A 13,898-nucleotide genomic window follows, 5' to 3' on the forward strand; every position below is an offset into this window, starting at 1 on the left:
CCGGCGCGGCGTGATCCCCGCCCCCGACTGCAGACCGGTGCCAGAGAATTCGGCAGCCAGTGACGGGGCGGGATTCACGCCACCCCCCGGCGATTCTCCGACCCGGCGGGGGGTCAGAGAATCCCGCCTTTTGTTTTTAAACTATGCATCCTAGCTCTAGATTCCCCCACAAGAGAAAACATCCTCTCAACATCCACCCTGTCAAGCCCCCTCAGAGTCTTTCATGTTTCAATAAGTTCACGTGGCCCCTTGTACTGCCTAACTTATAAAGGGCAGATCATGCATGAGTAATTCAACTACAGTTTTGAGGAAAATATTGTGTACATAAGTTGTATATATGAATTACCAGAAGACATTTGATAAAGCTCTTCATAATGGGCGTGATCCAACGGTCACGCTGCGCCGGAGAAGCAGCACGCGGCGTGGCCGTAGAAAGCTGGGAAACCCTGCTCCCGGGATCTACTCGGCTCACAACGTCTCGCGAGATTCAACGCAGTTTTAGCAACTCTACATATTAAAGCAAGGCAGCTAGTCTCACTCTAATGTGTAGATTCCTGAGGTATGTGAGGCTCCTTTGGGATTCCACCCCTTCACCTCAGAGACCTCGGGCAAGCACCGTTTGGTACTGGTAATGTGAATGGTTCCAGGGACCAGGAACTTTAGTTACACATGTAAGTTAGAAACACTTGAACTACTCTCCTTAGAGAAGAGAATGTTGAGATGAAATTTGCCAGAAGTCTTCAAAATGCTGAGGGGTCAGTACAAAGTAGATAGGGACAAACTGTTCACATTGGTGGCAGGATCAAGGATGAGAGGCACTGATTTAATGTAATTGTCCAAAGAAGCAATGGTGACATGAGAAAAAATAATTATGCAGCAAGTGGTTAGGATCTGGAATGCGCTGCCTGAGAGTGTGGTGCAGGGAGGTTCAATCGAGGCGTTCAACAGGAATTGGATCATTATCTGAAAAGAAAAAATGTGCAGGCCTATGGAGAAAAGCGAGGAATGGCATTACCTGAATTGTTCCTTCAGACGGCCAGCACAGAAGCCACAGGCTGAAGGCCATTTTCTGTGCTGTGACCATGCTATAATGTCTAGTTAAGCAATAGCATAACCCAGGGGTTTATCAGTACAGCCTCCTTCCACCCCCACCAGCTCCACTTTGTGATCTGAAGTGGATAATGTGTCTTTTGTACACGCCTTCATGTGCACTCCTCCAATGTTTATGAAAGTAGATTGAAAAACATTTGGTGGGCCACAGGCAGACCAATGTCTTAGTATCCCTTAGCAACCCTTGCTATTGATCAGGCGCTTTACCCCAATTTCATGCTCTGCTGTTTGCTTCATGCCATTTGATTCTGTGTAACAGTCACATGAAAGTAATGTTTTAATTTTCCAGACTGTTGACAGCAACAAGAAAGAAGATTGTACTCTGCCACACAGCAACAAGAAAAGGTACTGCATATATGAATTGACCATATTTAATTGGGGAATAATTTCCAATGTTGCCCTATTTTTAGAAACTGTTTGAACATGCAGACTCAATACTGGGATTTTGTGCCAATATGTACAAGTTAATTCCAAAAATAGCACTGAAATGTGGAACATGCAGTATCTCAGGGAAATGTAGCCAGTTTGCGATCTCAAGTAAGAAAAGATTATTTGTGGCCCTTGACAACTGTTGGTGGGAAAATAGTCTAATTATTTATGGTCATGTTTTTATATATTTTAATTTCCATCAGTTGGGGAGCATGATATGCTTTTAATGTTTGTAGTCCTTTTTAGCACATTAGATTTTCTGCTTTTGCGAAGACTGGACAAGAACGTTTATTGGAGAGAGTGCATAAATGAAAGATGCGTGAATGAAAGTTGGATCGAAAAGCACTGAATTCTTGTTTGCCGAAGCACATTAAACCCTTTCTTGCTGACAAAGTTTCATTTTTCATAGGCTTTTGCTTTGTAGTTTGGTTTCCCTTGATCAACTGATTCAATCGTATTTATCAGCTAAACATTAGGACATAGAAAATTAAGTGCTTGAATTAATATCGTACCGTATCATTTTCCAGTGCCTCAAAGTACACAAAGAATTACAATTAAAAAGAAAAAAATTCCTACAGGTTTCAACTACATGCTGGCCGATTTTCAGCCCGCGATCACCGTCAGAGAGAATGGCGATGGGGGCGGAACATCCAGAGAGAATCAGGTTTCCTGATTTTCCTTGCCGATGACGTCACAAAGTTCATACCCACGAAGGGTGGAAGCCTCATTTAATTGGATTCTAATAAATTTTAATATTATTAACGGGCCTCCCCAACATTTGATCCCCCTTCACTAAATATTCCCACCTTTCCAGCGTGACATCACATCGGCGAGACTTACACCAGCTTTTTAATTACGGGATTCAGTCGTGGGGATCCCTCTGGAGGGGGGGGTGGGGGGGGGGGGGGAGGGTTGGCAAAGGTAAGTATAGCCCTGGGGCAAGGGGGACATAGATAAATGTGAAGTGATTCATTTCGGAAGGTCGAATTTGAATACTGAATACAGGGTTAAAGGCAGGATTCTTGGAAGTGTGGAGGAACAGAGGGATCTTGGGGTCCATGTACATAGATCCCTCAAAGTTGCCACCCAGGTTGATAGGGTTGTTAAGAAGGCGTATGGTGTGTTGGCTTTCATTAACAGGGGGATTGAGTTTAAGAGCCACGAGGTTTTGCTGCAGCTTTATAAAACCCCGGTTAGACCACACTTGGAATATTGTGTCCAGTTCTGGTCGCCTCATTATAGGAAGGATGTGTAATGCTTTGGAGAGGGTGCAGAGGAGATTTACCAGGATGCTGCCTGGACTGGAGGGCATGTCTTATGAAGAAAGGTTGAGGGAGCTAGGGCTTTTCTCACTGGAGTGATGAAGGAAGAGAGGTGATAAGAGGCATGGATAGAGTGGATAGCCAGAGACTTTTCCCCAGGGCGGAAATGGCTGTCACGAGGGGACATAATTTTAAGGTGATTAGAGGAAGTTATTGGGGAGATGTCAGAGGTCGGTTCTTTACACAGAGAGCGGTGGGTGCGTGGAATGCACTGCCAGCAGAGGTGGTGGAGTCAGAGTCATTAGGGACATTTAAGTAACTCTTGGACACATGGACAGCACTAAATTGAAGGAGTGTAGGTTAGGTTGATCTTAGATTAGGATAAATTGTCGGCACAACATCGTGGGCCGTAGGGCCTGTACTGTGCTGTACTGTTCTATGTTCTATGACATGACCGCACTGCCCCTGGCAGTGCCAACCTGGGCCTGGGGCAGTGCCGGGGTGGGCCTCTGTGGGAGCCCCATTGGAGGGAGGTTCCATTTATGTGTGTTGTGCGGGGGGGGGCAAGTTGTCAGTGAGGAGGGATCTGCAGACACAGGAGGGAATGGCATGAGGGGGAGGAATGCCGATGATACTTCTGTGATGGGGGGGCAATGATTGTCTTGAGGGGAGGGGGCAAAACTCCAGTTCATCTTTAAAGATGGTTCCGATCTCTGTGGATCTGGGTGCCGGCTCTATCTGGCTGCACCCCACTGTGGATCTGGGTGCCGGCTCTATCTGGCTGCACCCCACCAGAGTGACGATGTAACCCATGTCCACTCATTACTTTTCTTTAAAGGGGCTCAAGATCTGGAGTGAAGACTGGTCTGTGCAGCTGGAGAGCTACACGGCAGTTTTCAGTCTGAGCCTGACACATTAAAAAAATACGGTAAGATTCCGTCCGTAACTGTTACATAAGAGAGTATTATGGTGCAGAAAAAGAATGTATAATTTTCTTCTTTTTTCTATTTTTTATAAATTTAGAGTTCCCAATTCATTTTTTCCAATTAAGGGGCAATTTAGTATGGCCAATCCACCTACCCTGCACATCTTTTTGTTGTGGAGGCGAAACCCACGCAAACACGGGGAGTATGTGCAAACTTCACACGAACAGTGACCCAGGGCCGGGATCGAACCTGGGATCTCGGTGCCGTGAGGTAGCAGTGCTAACCACTGCGCCACCGTGCTGCCCCTTATGTTCAATTTTCTTAGCAGAAAATTGCTTCCTTTCGCATGAAAGGACCATATATTTTATTTTCGAACACAAACACCTCGCATTTTCCTGAGGTGGCTCAGCATGCTCAGTTCAACATGAAACCAATCCATAACAGCCCATCCTCCGTTCAAATCCCTGGTCAATTAGCTGATATCACCCAAACTGATTGTAATGAAATGGCAAATGGAGGAGATTTGACAGTAAATTAAGCATTTGAATTGGACGGTTCACTTTCGCAAAAAAAAACATTTGATTATTTTAGGAATTAATTAAAGGCTGTGAGTAATTACGTAGAGTTGAATGGTTTTCAGTCAATATAATTTACAATTATATAACATTTGTTACATTTGGAATTTCTGAGTACTACCTGGCAGGGGAGATCGTGCTGTAATTTTATGTTAAAAATGCTTTTGAGTGAAATGCAATTCTCAAAGGGTTAAATCCGTAGAACTGTGGACGTGTTGTTCAGGATTCAAACAAAGTGTCTGAACCAGAACTGGTTTAGAGATTCTACTAAATATTTGTAGCTTTTTTCTTTAATTTGCTGACGGCGGGGGAGTACTGTTTATATTTGTGTAGGCATGAGAAGTTGCTGATACTTAGAGGAGGGGGAGGGGGAGTGGGGAGTTGATTCTGTTGACAGATTTATGGCCGAACCCCAAAACATGGAAGGAGTATGTGATCCCATCCTTCCATTTCTTGTAATTGCTCAGGGAAAAGGGGAGAAAGGAAAACGGTCAGTCAGTTAGATAAATCTCAGGAGGATGTTGGCCTAGTGAAGGAAGGTGTGTTCATTCCAAGCCCATAGCTGTTTAGCATCAAAATGTGGGCCTGCAAACTAACAGGTAATGGGACTATTATTTTCCTTGTAATCTTAGGAAGGTCTCTAGTTTGTTGAATCAAGAAAATACTTAATTATATCTATTACTACACGTTCACTTGTTACTTATAAAATAGGTAGCTTCACAATTCTTGCTCAGTCTTGTCTCGCTAAAGTGTTTCAGTCAGATTTAAGTTGTGTAGCTGAACACCCAGAGCGAATCTTTCCACAAGAAGGTAGAGTCAATACTGTAAGAATAGAGGGAAACCTGTAGAAGGTTGCACTGAGTAAAATTGTGGAAGGATGAAAATGATAAATTTGAACTGCGGGGTTAGGGCACTGCAATGTAAAACTGTGTATATGGTTATTCTGTTTATTTATGTCACAAGTGAAAGAGAATGTGCCTTTTTTCACTGTCATCCTGCTTTAGTGTTACAGTATTTTAATTCTGCGCTGTAATGTTCTAAATTGTGGCCTGCATTCCCTGAAAATGCAGGACAATTGTGTTGCTTTTTTAAAAAAAAATCAGTTTTCTGAAAATTACAGGCAACTCATTTGCAGCATTTAAATTTTCATAAGTAAATGTTTCAACAATAAACAGGAAAATGCAACGTTAGTTCATAAATCAGATCCAAAGATTGTCAAACCAGAGTGTGCCTTCACAGTCTTTCACAGAGCAGCTCTGTCATCCTGCAGACTTGAAGAGTTTTTGTCTGGTGCACAGTTGCATGCAGAAGGTACAAGCATTTCTGGAGCATGACTCATTGACTGCAGCCTGTTGGAGGCCTCCCTTACTGGGAGTGACCTTCATTTGGAATGGGTGGGAGAGAGTAGTTGGAAGTAAACTCCGATATATTTCTTTGTGAGAAATATTGAACATAGTTTGAACAATTCCCACAGCAACACAGAACGCGTGACTTTGGGTTCAAGAACGCAAAAAATGGTGTCTAGGGTACAATTCTTGTTTGTAATGATGTCTGGAGACTGCTGATTTTTAAAATATGTTTGTTGTTGCCAATAATTGACTCTCAAGGGAACTGCACAGTTTCACTAGTCCAAGAGGGAGGAAAAGAAACAGATCTGCCCATTTTACTAACTCCACCTATTTAAGAATAGTGAAATAAAAACGGCATTGGAAAATCCATGACCCCAATATCCTGGTGTAAGTGCTAGAGTGCACCTGACATTAACCCCAACAAAGAATGCAAGGTCTGCAAGAGGGCACAGAACTGTAATATATGGAATGGGCTTCCAGTGGATGCACTAATACAAATTCTGAAGTTGGCTTTACATATTCCTTCAAATACAATGTTGTCAGTTGCTCTGTAAGTGGTTATGGTACTGTCTAATTATACATATTTTTAAAAATATTTGTTATTCTCCTCTTTTTTCACATTTTCTCCCAAATTTACAGCCACCTACAATAAAATAATCAGTACCAAATATGTCAATCCCCATATCAATAACAACGATCCCATCCTCCCACCAAACTCCAAACATTAGCCCGCATGTTCACACAAACGAATGACAAAAAGGAATCAGGAATCACCCATAGTTGCCATTAACGCACATAGCCCCCCTCCCCCCAATCCTCCCACCCACCCGCCCCAACTAATGTTCGATGTTATCCAGTTCTTGAAAGTGCATAATGAATAATGCCCATGAATTGTAGAACCCCTCTATCCTTTCCCTCAGTTCAAACTTAACCTTCTCAAGAGTCAAGAATTCCAACAGGTCCCCCCGCCACGCCAGGGCACAGGGTGGAGAGGTTGCTCGCCAACCTATCAGGAGCCGTGTTCGGGCGATCAACGAGGCGAAGGCTACAACACCCATTTCCAACCCTGGCTGGTCCGACACCCTGAATGTGGCCTCCCGGGGGCCCGGGTCCAGTTTCATGTGCACCACTTTAGAAATTACCCTAAAAACCTCCTTCCAGTAATCCTGTAGCTTTGGACAGGACCAAAACATATGAACGTGATTAGCGGGGGGCCCCCCGCAACGTTCACACACATCTTCAACTACTTCAAAGAATCGGCTCATCCTCGCCCTCGTGAGGTGTGCTCTGTATATCACCTTCAGCTGTATCAGCCCCAACCTCGCGCACGAGGTGGAGGCATTAAGTCTCCGGAGCACCTCACACCAGAACCCCTCCTCCATATCCTCTCCCAACTCTTCCTCCCACTTTGCTTTGATCCCTTCCAGTGGTGCCTTCTCCTCTTCCAAAATAGCTCCGTAAACCGCTGACACTACCCCCTTCTCCAGTTCCCCTGTCGTCAGCACCTCCTCCAGCACTACCGGGAAGCTCTGTACCTCCTTTCTGGCAAAATCTCGAACCTGCATGTATCTAACCATTTCCCCCTGCTCCAGCCCATACTTCACTTCCAGCTGCTTCAATCCTGCAAACCGACCCCTAAGAAACAAATCTTTTAGTGTCTTAATCCCCTTCCTGTCTAATTATATTATAGAAGAACTCAGAAGAATAACTCGCCTGTGATCTGGACTGAATATTCTCCAGTCTTTCCAAAGGCAGACTGAAACATATAGGAAGAAGCCAGAAGGGAATTATTAAGCTTTATTTTACAGTTGCGAGTGAGATACACAGTAAGAGCTGTACTCCGATCTCACTCTGAATAAATTCACTAAATAGCTCTCTTTGTAAACAAAAGAAACTAATTAAAAAATTACAATGCATTATGCCTATTGACGTGCTCTGAACTTCCCCTGGTCAGCCTTCTGATCATGGCCAGTCTGGATGTGGAAAGAGTAGGAACCTCTGCACCACAAAGTTGGGCTTCTTCTCCAGGCTGAGTTCACTGACCGCCCAAGTTTCTCTTTGTCTTTTTCAGTGAAACTTGTCGTAAGTCACCGAAAATTCTCCCAAAAATGGGGGTCAACTTGTAAGTTGAGTATAAAATATGAGCCATTAGTCTAGGTGCCCACCATTTTGAAATGTGGAAAAAATAACACTGGCAAATCAAATTAAATTAATGTGTTATGTTTTATCTGAATGAAATAATTATACAAGGATAGTGTGAACTACAATCGTAACGTTGTAAAAGCCATCAAATTATTTGTCTTACACATCCGACGTTGGGACTTTCCGCTCCCGTTACCATTGTGCGGGTTCGCTGACGGGAGCAGAAAATATCGTGAGACGGCAAAAATCACATTTCATGATAACCTCAAACCAGGAAACAATTGTTACCTATCCCTATCAGTTTAAAAAAATAAATTTACAGTGCCTATTTCTTTTTTTCCCAATTAAGGGGCAATCCACCTAGCCTGCACATCTTTGGGTTGTGGGGTTGAGACCCACGCAGACATGTGGAGAATGTACAAACTCCACACGGACAATGACCCGCAGCCGGGATTGAACCTGGGTCCTCAGTGCTGTGAGGCAGCAGTGCTAACCACTGTGCCGCCCTGCCTAGCCCCATCAGAGATGGGCCGCGTTGCCCAACATTCAACGTTGGAAACCTCATTAACGCATAATCATCAGGCCCGTACCCGGGAATCATCCCCCAAATGTCAAAAAAATCTATCCAGGCCGGCTTGATGTCAGAGCATGACTAGTCTCAGAATGCTTGCACCAGGCGAGCAGTAGTAGGAGGCGAGTTGTGCCTGTGTTATGTCAGGTTAATGCCATGATACTGCCGGCTTGACACCAGCATAGTGCCAGGTGGGTGCACCTGGGTGAAGATTTTTGCCTGGTTTGCTGGCTGTGTATTGGGGCAACCTTTAAAAATGGTGTTCATTGAGTGTCCGAATTGATGGCGGGATGGGCAAATCACAGGCTGCCCACCAGCAATACGTTGTGGAACCTGTGACTTCAAGTTTTTTTTCTAAGTCCTGGACGAAATAGAGGAAAAGAAACACCATTGCTGTGGGCAGCTTCAGCACCACTTTTCCCACCCGGTATCGGCCTTTGCCGATATCAGAGCAAATCCTCACCAAAGACTTAATTGAATTAATCTCAAGTCACTTTGGCATGACAAAATGGTCATAAAGATCATAATAAGGATCCCATTCTGGATCAAATGTGGTGCTTTCGTTTTATAATCAATTCTCCACAACAGTTCACTTTATTCCCAATCCTGCATTTTCTGACTGATCTGAATATTTGGTCGCTGTGCATATCGAAATTCATGGCATTTCATCCATGTTGCAGATGTGATCAAATATGTCATCGTGATTTTGCCGCTGTCTGAAACTGAATCGCTGGAAACTGGTTATTTTGGCATCGAGTTCTTTTGGTAGTCTCTGAACAATCTAGTTTTTTCTCCCGTAACACGCAACATTTTCGTTTCATAGAGTGGCTACACCAATTGGTTCTCTCAAGTCTCTGCTGGACTCTGTGCTAGATTTGGCCTCCTTAAGTGCCTATATACACAGTTCATTTCTGGCGATGATGTAATTATTCCAGCGAATTTTGAGGAACCATTCGGATAAATGCTTCTCATGAGTAGGTTAGTAGCTGGTCCCCATTTTGTGGCGCACTTTGTCTTGGATATCTTGTTCAGCTCGGATTTCTCCTTTCATTCTCAGACCAGGCTTTCACATACACCGAATTCCCTCACTTAGCAATGCAGTTATTTGAAAAGTTTGCAAATGTTACGACTTTTAGCTTGAAACCAGCTTCATACTTCATCCTTATCCAGGACGACCCATTTCTGTTTGTCCGTCACAATGCGCATCCCGTTCTGTGTCCGCATGTCTTAAACACCCACGTTCCTTCTTGGCAGTGCAGCCCATACTGCCTGCTCGATCACTTGTGCTGACTTGTAAGGCGAGTATAATCCTAAGCAGGTATATCTGAGCTGAAGAATTAAGGCTGATTCCTAATGCAAGTATAGCCCTAAGCATACATTTAATAGCTGAAAAATGGGTCAACTCATACGCCGAGTATAGGCTTAAATATGCATTTTGGCACCATAAAAGCGGGGTCCTTTTATATGCTGGGTTGACTTATACCCTGTGATCTACAGTAGAGATTTTGGTACCAACTTCCGTCCAATAAATCTGAGCTGTTTATATTTGATGTTCCTAAACTTACTCCAGATTTTTAAAAGGATTAGGATTGGTTTATTACATTTTAATTAGAGACACTATTTGCCAAAGGCACTTATTTGCCAGAGGAGATCTCTGACCTGAATTTGAGATGTTTCTATTGAACACTCTGCCACAATAATCAAAACAAATGAGAATCCATTCTGGATAGGATTAGCGGGGTCGTCCATCCCAGCTATCTAACGGCACTTTGTTGCTATTCCGTCCGGCAGGACACGGCCGGTAAATCACACACAATGTCTTATTGGTATATTTGCAGCTTGCAAAAGTTGTACTTGCAGAAATTTTGTGTCTGCTTTATTGCGTTTCTCATGGCTTACTAAAATTTACAAGTTCAAGTTAAAATTTACTAGCAGTATAGCATCACGAGATGATTCATTCCAGGTCTTTCGAAAACAATGCAATGTATCCTTTTTTCTTTGCCCTCGAGAGACCATTTAACACTAAACAAATGCTTCAGATTTGAATTGACTCAGCGGCTTCAAATTACATACCTAGTGGGTATTTACTCATACTGGTCACAGGGGTCCAGATCATCATAGCAGTGCATGGTGTAATGTACTTTGACAATTAAATTGCATAGTTTACAATGTCAAAATAACAACTTCATAAGTCCTTTAATATGGTGCATACCACAAGCCAGATAAAAAAAAGTTAAAGCTAATCATTATTCGCCACTCATAGGCCTTGAAACTCTGCTGCATAAACTGTTTTATGAACTTTTATTGCCAATTTGCTTCCCAAACGTAGTGGGAAAGTTAATATTTTCATTAAACAAAAATACCACTTCAACAGGCATTAATACATTCCTTTGTCTGCTATTTTAGCAGAGGCGTTAATCAATTTTACCTAAAAAGCTTAATGACTGTGTTTTTAAAAAGCAGACACAGGACTGCGAGACAAACCCATTTTGTTTGTCTGCTATCACTAATCATCGACGCTGGGCTTGGAGAACTTGCTGTGAATTACTGATTTGTAGGGTGTTTGAAGGAGTGCTGAACTTTGAGAAGCCATTTCTAATTTGAGGTCTGTGAATTCAAGCCATGTTCATATTTCTCTCTCAGATATAACACAATGAGATAAAGAACAATGTTCCCTTTACTCTGCTCCACATACTAAAGAACACCAAGACTGTTTTACATCGGTGTGACATTGTTTTGCAGTTTTCATACCACAGTTTGTGTGCGAGACTGGTATTAATGCCAACTAGTGATAGGTTTATGTTGCAGATCCAAGGTCACAATGGGAACTGGGTTAAAACTGGCCGAACTCATTTCACATGCAATTCTCACAGCTACTAAACAAACAAGACAGACATAGTTGGCGAACGTCTGGTGATCAATACTCAGCAATAATTATTTTCAAAGTAAATCAGATTTTGATATTCATACTTGACTGTCTATGGGGCAGCACGGTGGTGCAGTGGTTAGCATTGCTGCTTCACGGCGCCGAGGTCCCAGGTTCAATCCCGGCTCTGGGTCACTGTCCGTGTGGAGTTTGCACATTCTCCCCGTGTTTGCAAGGGTTTCGCCCCCACAACCCAAAGATGTGCAGGTTAGGTGGAATAGCCACATTAAATTGCCCCTTAATTGGGAAGAAATGAATTGGGTAATCTAAATTTATTTTAAAAAATTACTTGACTGCCTATTTTGGGTTAGCCTCACTTCATTTTCTGTTCAAAATGAAGAGAGAGTTTTACAATGCACCGTGATTAGGTTTTCAGGAGGTAGAAGGGCTGTAAACCTCCCTGGATTACCTTCCCTCTTCCCTGTAACTATCTGCAATTTTACAAGGGGTGGGCAAGGTAAGCAAGTTATTGGCCACTTAAGGACTGCTTTCCGCCAGGCCACAATTTCTCATCCAGCGGTAGTCGTCCAGAGCCAGGGAGGATGTCTGGCACATCAACCTGCTTGGGCTTCAGGTGAGAAAATGGGTGGAGGCGTTTCCATCCCTGGCCCCCTATCCATATCCCCCATGGTCTGCTCCCCAAGGTGCTGCTTCTTTTCCTGGCCTTGCCATCATGGTTCTTAGCTACCCCGCTCCTCCATTACCTTCCCTGCCATGAGACACCGCACCTACCTAGGAGCTGGTTTAGCCCAGTGGGCTAAACAGCTGTCTTGTAATGCAGAACAAGGCCAGCAGCGCGGGTTCAATTCCCGTACCAGCCTCCCCAAACAGGCGCCGGAATGTGGCGACTAGAGGCTTGTCACAGCAACTTCATTGAAGCCTACTTGTGACAATAAGTGATTATTATTATTACCTGGTTCTGGGGCCCTGACACACCAATGGGACTGTTGGGGTGAACAGTTCTCTAGGTGATGCTGCCAATCAGATTGGCCAGCAGCTCATTGAGGCAGGACTTTCTCCCAAGTGAGGTGTGAAAATCCCACATCCAGCCAGTTAATGCTCCTCAAAGGGTTAAGTAGCTGTGGGGCTGCCATGATCAGCAGGATGCTTCTCCCCCACTGACTCTTCCAGCGGTGAGGTGGAAATTCCCACCATCCAAAAAATGCTAACCCACGTATTGGAAAATGTCCAGCAACAGAAATTATGTCAGTTCTCGAAACGATAAACTGAAAGGAAAGATCTGACAAGTTTAAACTTTGACACCAGTAATTGAGGCACTTTTGAAAAGATCTCATTGAGTATGTAGAAATATGAAATGGTGAATTCAGAATACTGACCTGGATTTGCCGTAATGTTATCGGTTAAGCTATTCGTGTTCACAATTGTAAATCTGTCGGTCATTTCTGTTGTTACATATACACAGTTAAACATGGAAATCTAGAAGCTGCTGTCAGAGATGCTGTTTGGGGTATGTTGTTGCATTTCTCGCTGATCGACTCAATATTGAAAAGACCGCAGTGGTGTGAACTTCGGGCACTTACTTCCTCTTTCAGTGGCTGAAAGCGTTAGGGCTTTGCATTCAGGAGTAAGTGAGTTTCTAATGGTGTAATAAGTGACGAGTTATTGATGAGCAACCACTCTGGCTCTGAAAACTTGTTTTTGCGAGTCTCATTACTCTTATTGCCCCTTAATCCCAAGCACATTTTACAATCTTTATTTTGATATCTGCATATCAAAATTTATTTTTTAAATTTTTTAAAGAAATATTTTTATTCAAATTTTTACATATTTTCAACAAACACACCCTTACAGAAAAAAAAGAAAAACAAAGAACACATAAATAAACATCTTACAACGACATCACAAATTCCCCCAATATACAATCCCCCCATTAAGCAATAATAAACACAGCAGAAAACACAAAGTACACCCCCCACATCCCCCCCCCCCGCCCGCACTGGGTTGCTGCTGCTGCTGACCACCTCCTAACGCCCCGCTAGAAAGTCTAGGAACGGTTGCCACCGCCTGATGAACCCTTGCACAGACCCACTCAAGGCAAATTTTACCCTCTCCAATTTAATGAACCCTGCCATATCGCTGATCCAGGCTTCCACGCTCAGGGGCCTCGCATCCTTCCACTGTAGCAGAATCCTCCGCCGGGCTACCAGGGACGCAAAGGCCAGAATACCGGCCTCTTTCACCTCCTGCACTCCCGGCTCGTCCGATACCCCAAATAGTGCTAACCCCCAGCTCGGCTTAACCTGGGTGTTCACCACCTTAGACATCGTCCTCGCAGTACCCCTCCAGAACCCATCCAGCGCCGGGCACACCCAGAACATATGGATATGATTTGCTGGGCTCCCCGAGCACCTCCCACACCTGTCTTCCACCCCAAAGAACCTGCTCAGCCTCGCCCCTGTCATATGCGCTCTGTGAAGAACCTTAAATTTTATCAGGCTAAGCCTGGCGCAAGAGGAGGAAGAATTAACCCTATCCAGGACGTCCGCCCACGTACCCTTGTCTATCTCCTCCCCAAGCTCCTCCTCCCATTTACCCTTTAGCTCCTCCACCGAGGTCTCCTCTTCCTCCTGCACCTCCTGGTAGATCG

At 44.0% G+C, this 13,898-nt stretch overlaps 2 protein-coding genes across 17 annotated transcripts in view; one reads left to right on the forward strand and one right to left on the reverse strand.

Annotated features, from left to right (window-relative positions):
- The window catches only part of cmss1 (cms1 ribosomal small subunit homolog), a 544,867-nt gene that overhangs the window by 190,028 nt on the left and 340,941 nt on the right, over window positions 1–13,898 (forward strand). For 14 of the 16 annotated variants that reach the window (XM_072513512.1, XM_072513514.1, XM_072513506.1 and 11 more), the window contains one exon: window positions 1,400–1,455. The exons of 1 other annotated variant lie outside the window; for it this stretch is intronic. Coding sequence is in view for 8 of the 15 variants with exons in the window: in XM_072513506.1 (XP_072369607.1) it covers window positions 1,400–1,455 (56 nt within the window). In the remaining 7 variants the exon portion in view is untranslated. Of the gene's footprint in view, window positions 1–1,399; window positions 1,456–4,864; window positions 4,902–13,898 lie in introns of those variants that run through there. One more of the 16 variants, XM_072513509.1, reaches the window with a different exon arrangement.
- Window positions 1–13,898, reverse strand: part of filip1l (filamin A interacting protein 1-like) — a 373,822-nt gene that overhangs the window by 130,373 nt on the left and 229,551 nt on the right. The gene's annotated exons all lie outside the window — the stretch shown is intronic.

Source organism: Scyliorhinus torazame, chromosome 8 (genome assembly GCF_047496885.1).
Source record: "Scyliorhinus torazame isolate Kashiwa2021f chromosome 8, sScyTor2.1, whole genome shotgun sequence".
In the NCBI taxonomy this organism is placed as follows: Eukaryota; Metazoa; Chordata; class Chondrichthyes; order Carcharhiniformes; family Scyliorhinidae; genus Scyliorhinus; species Scyliorhinus torazame.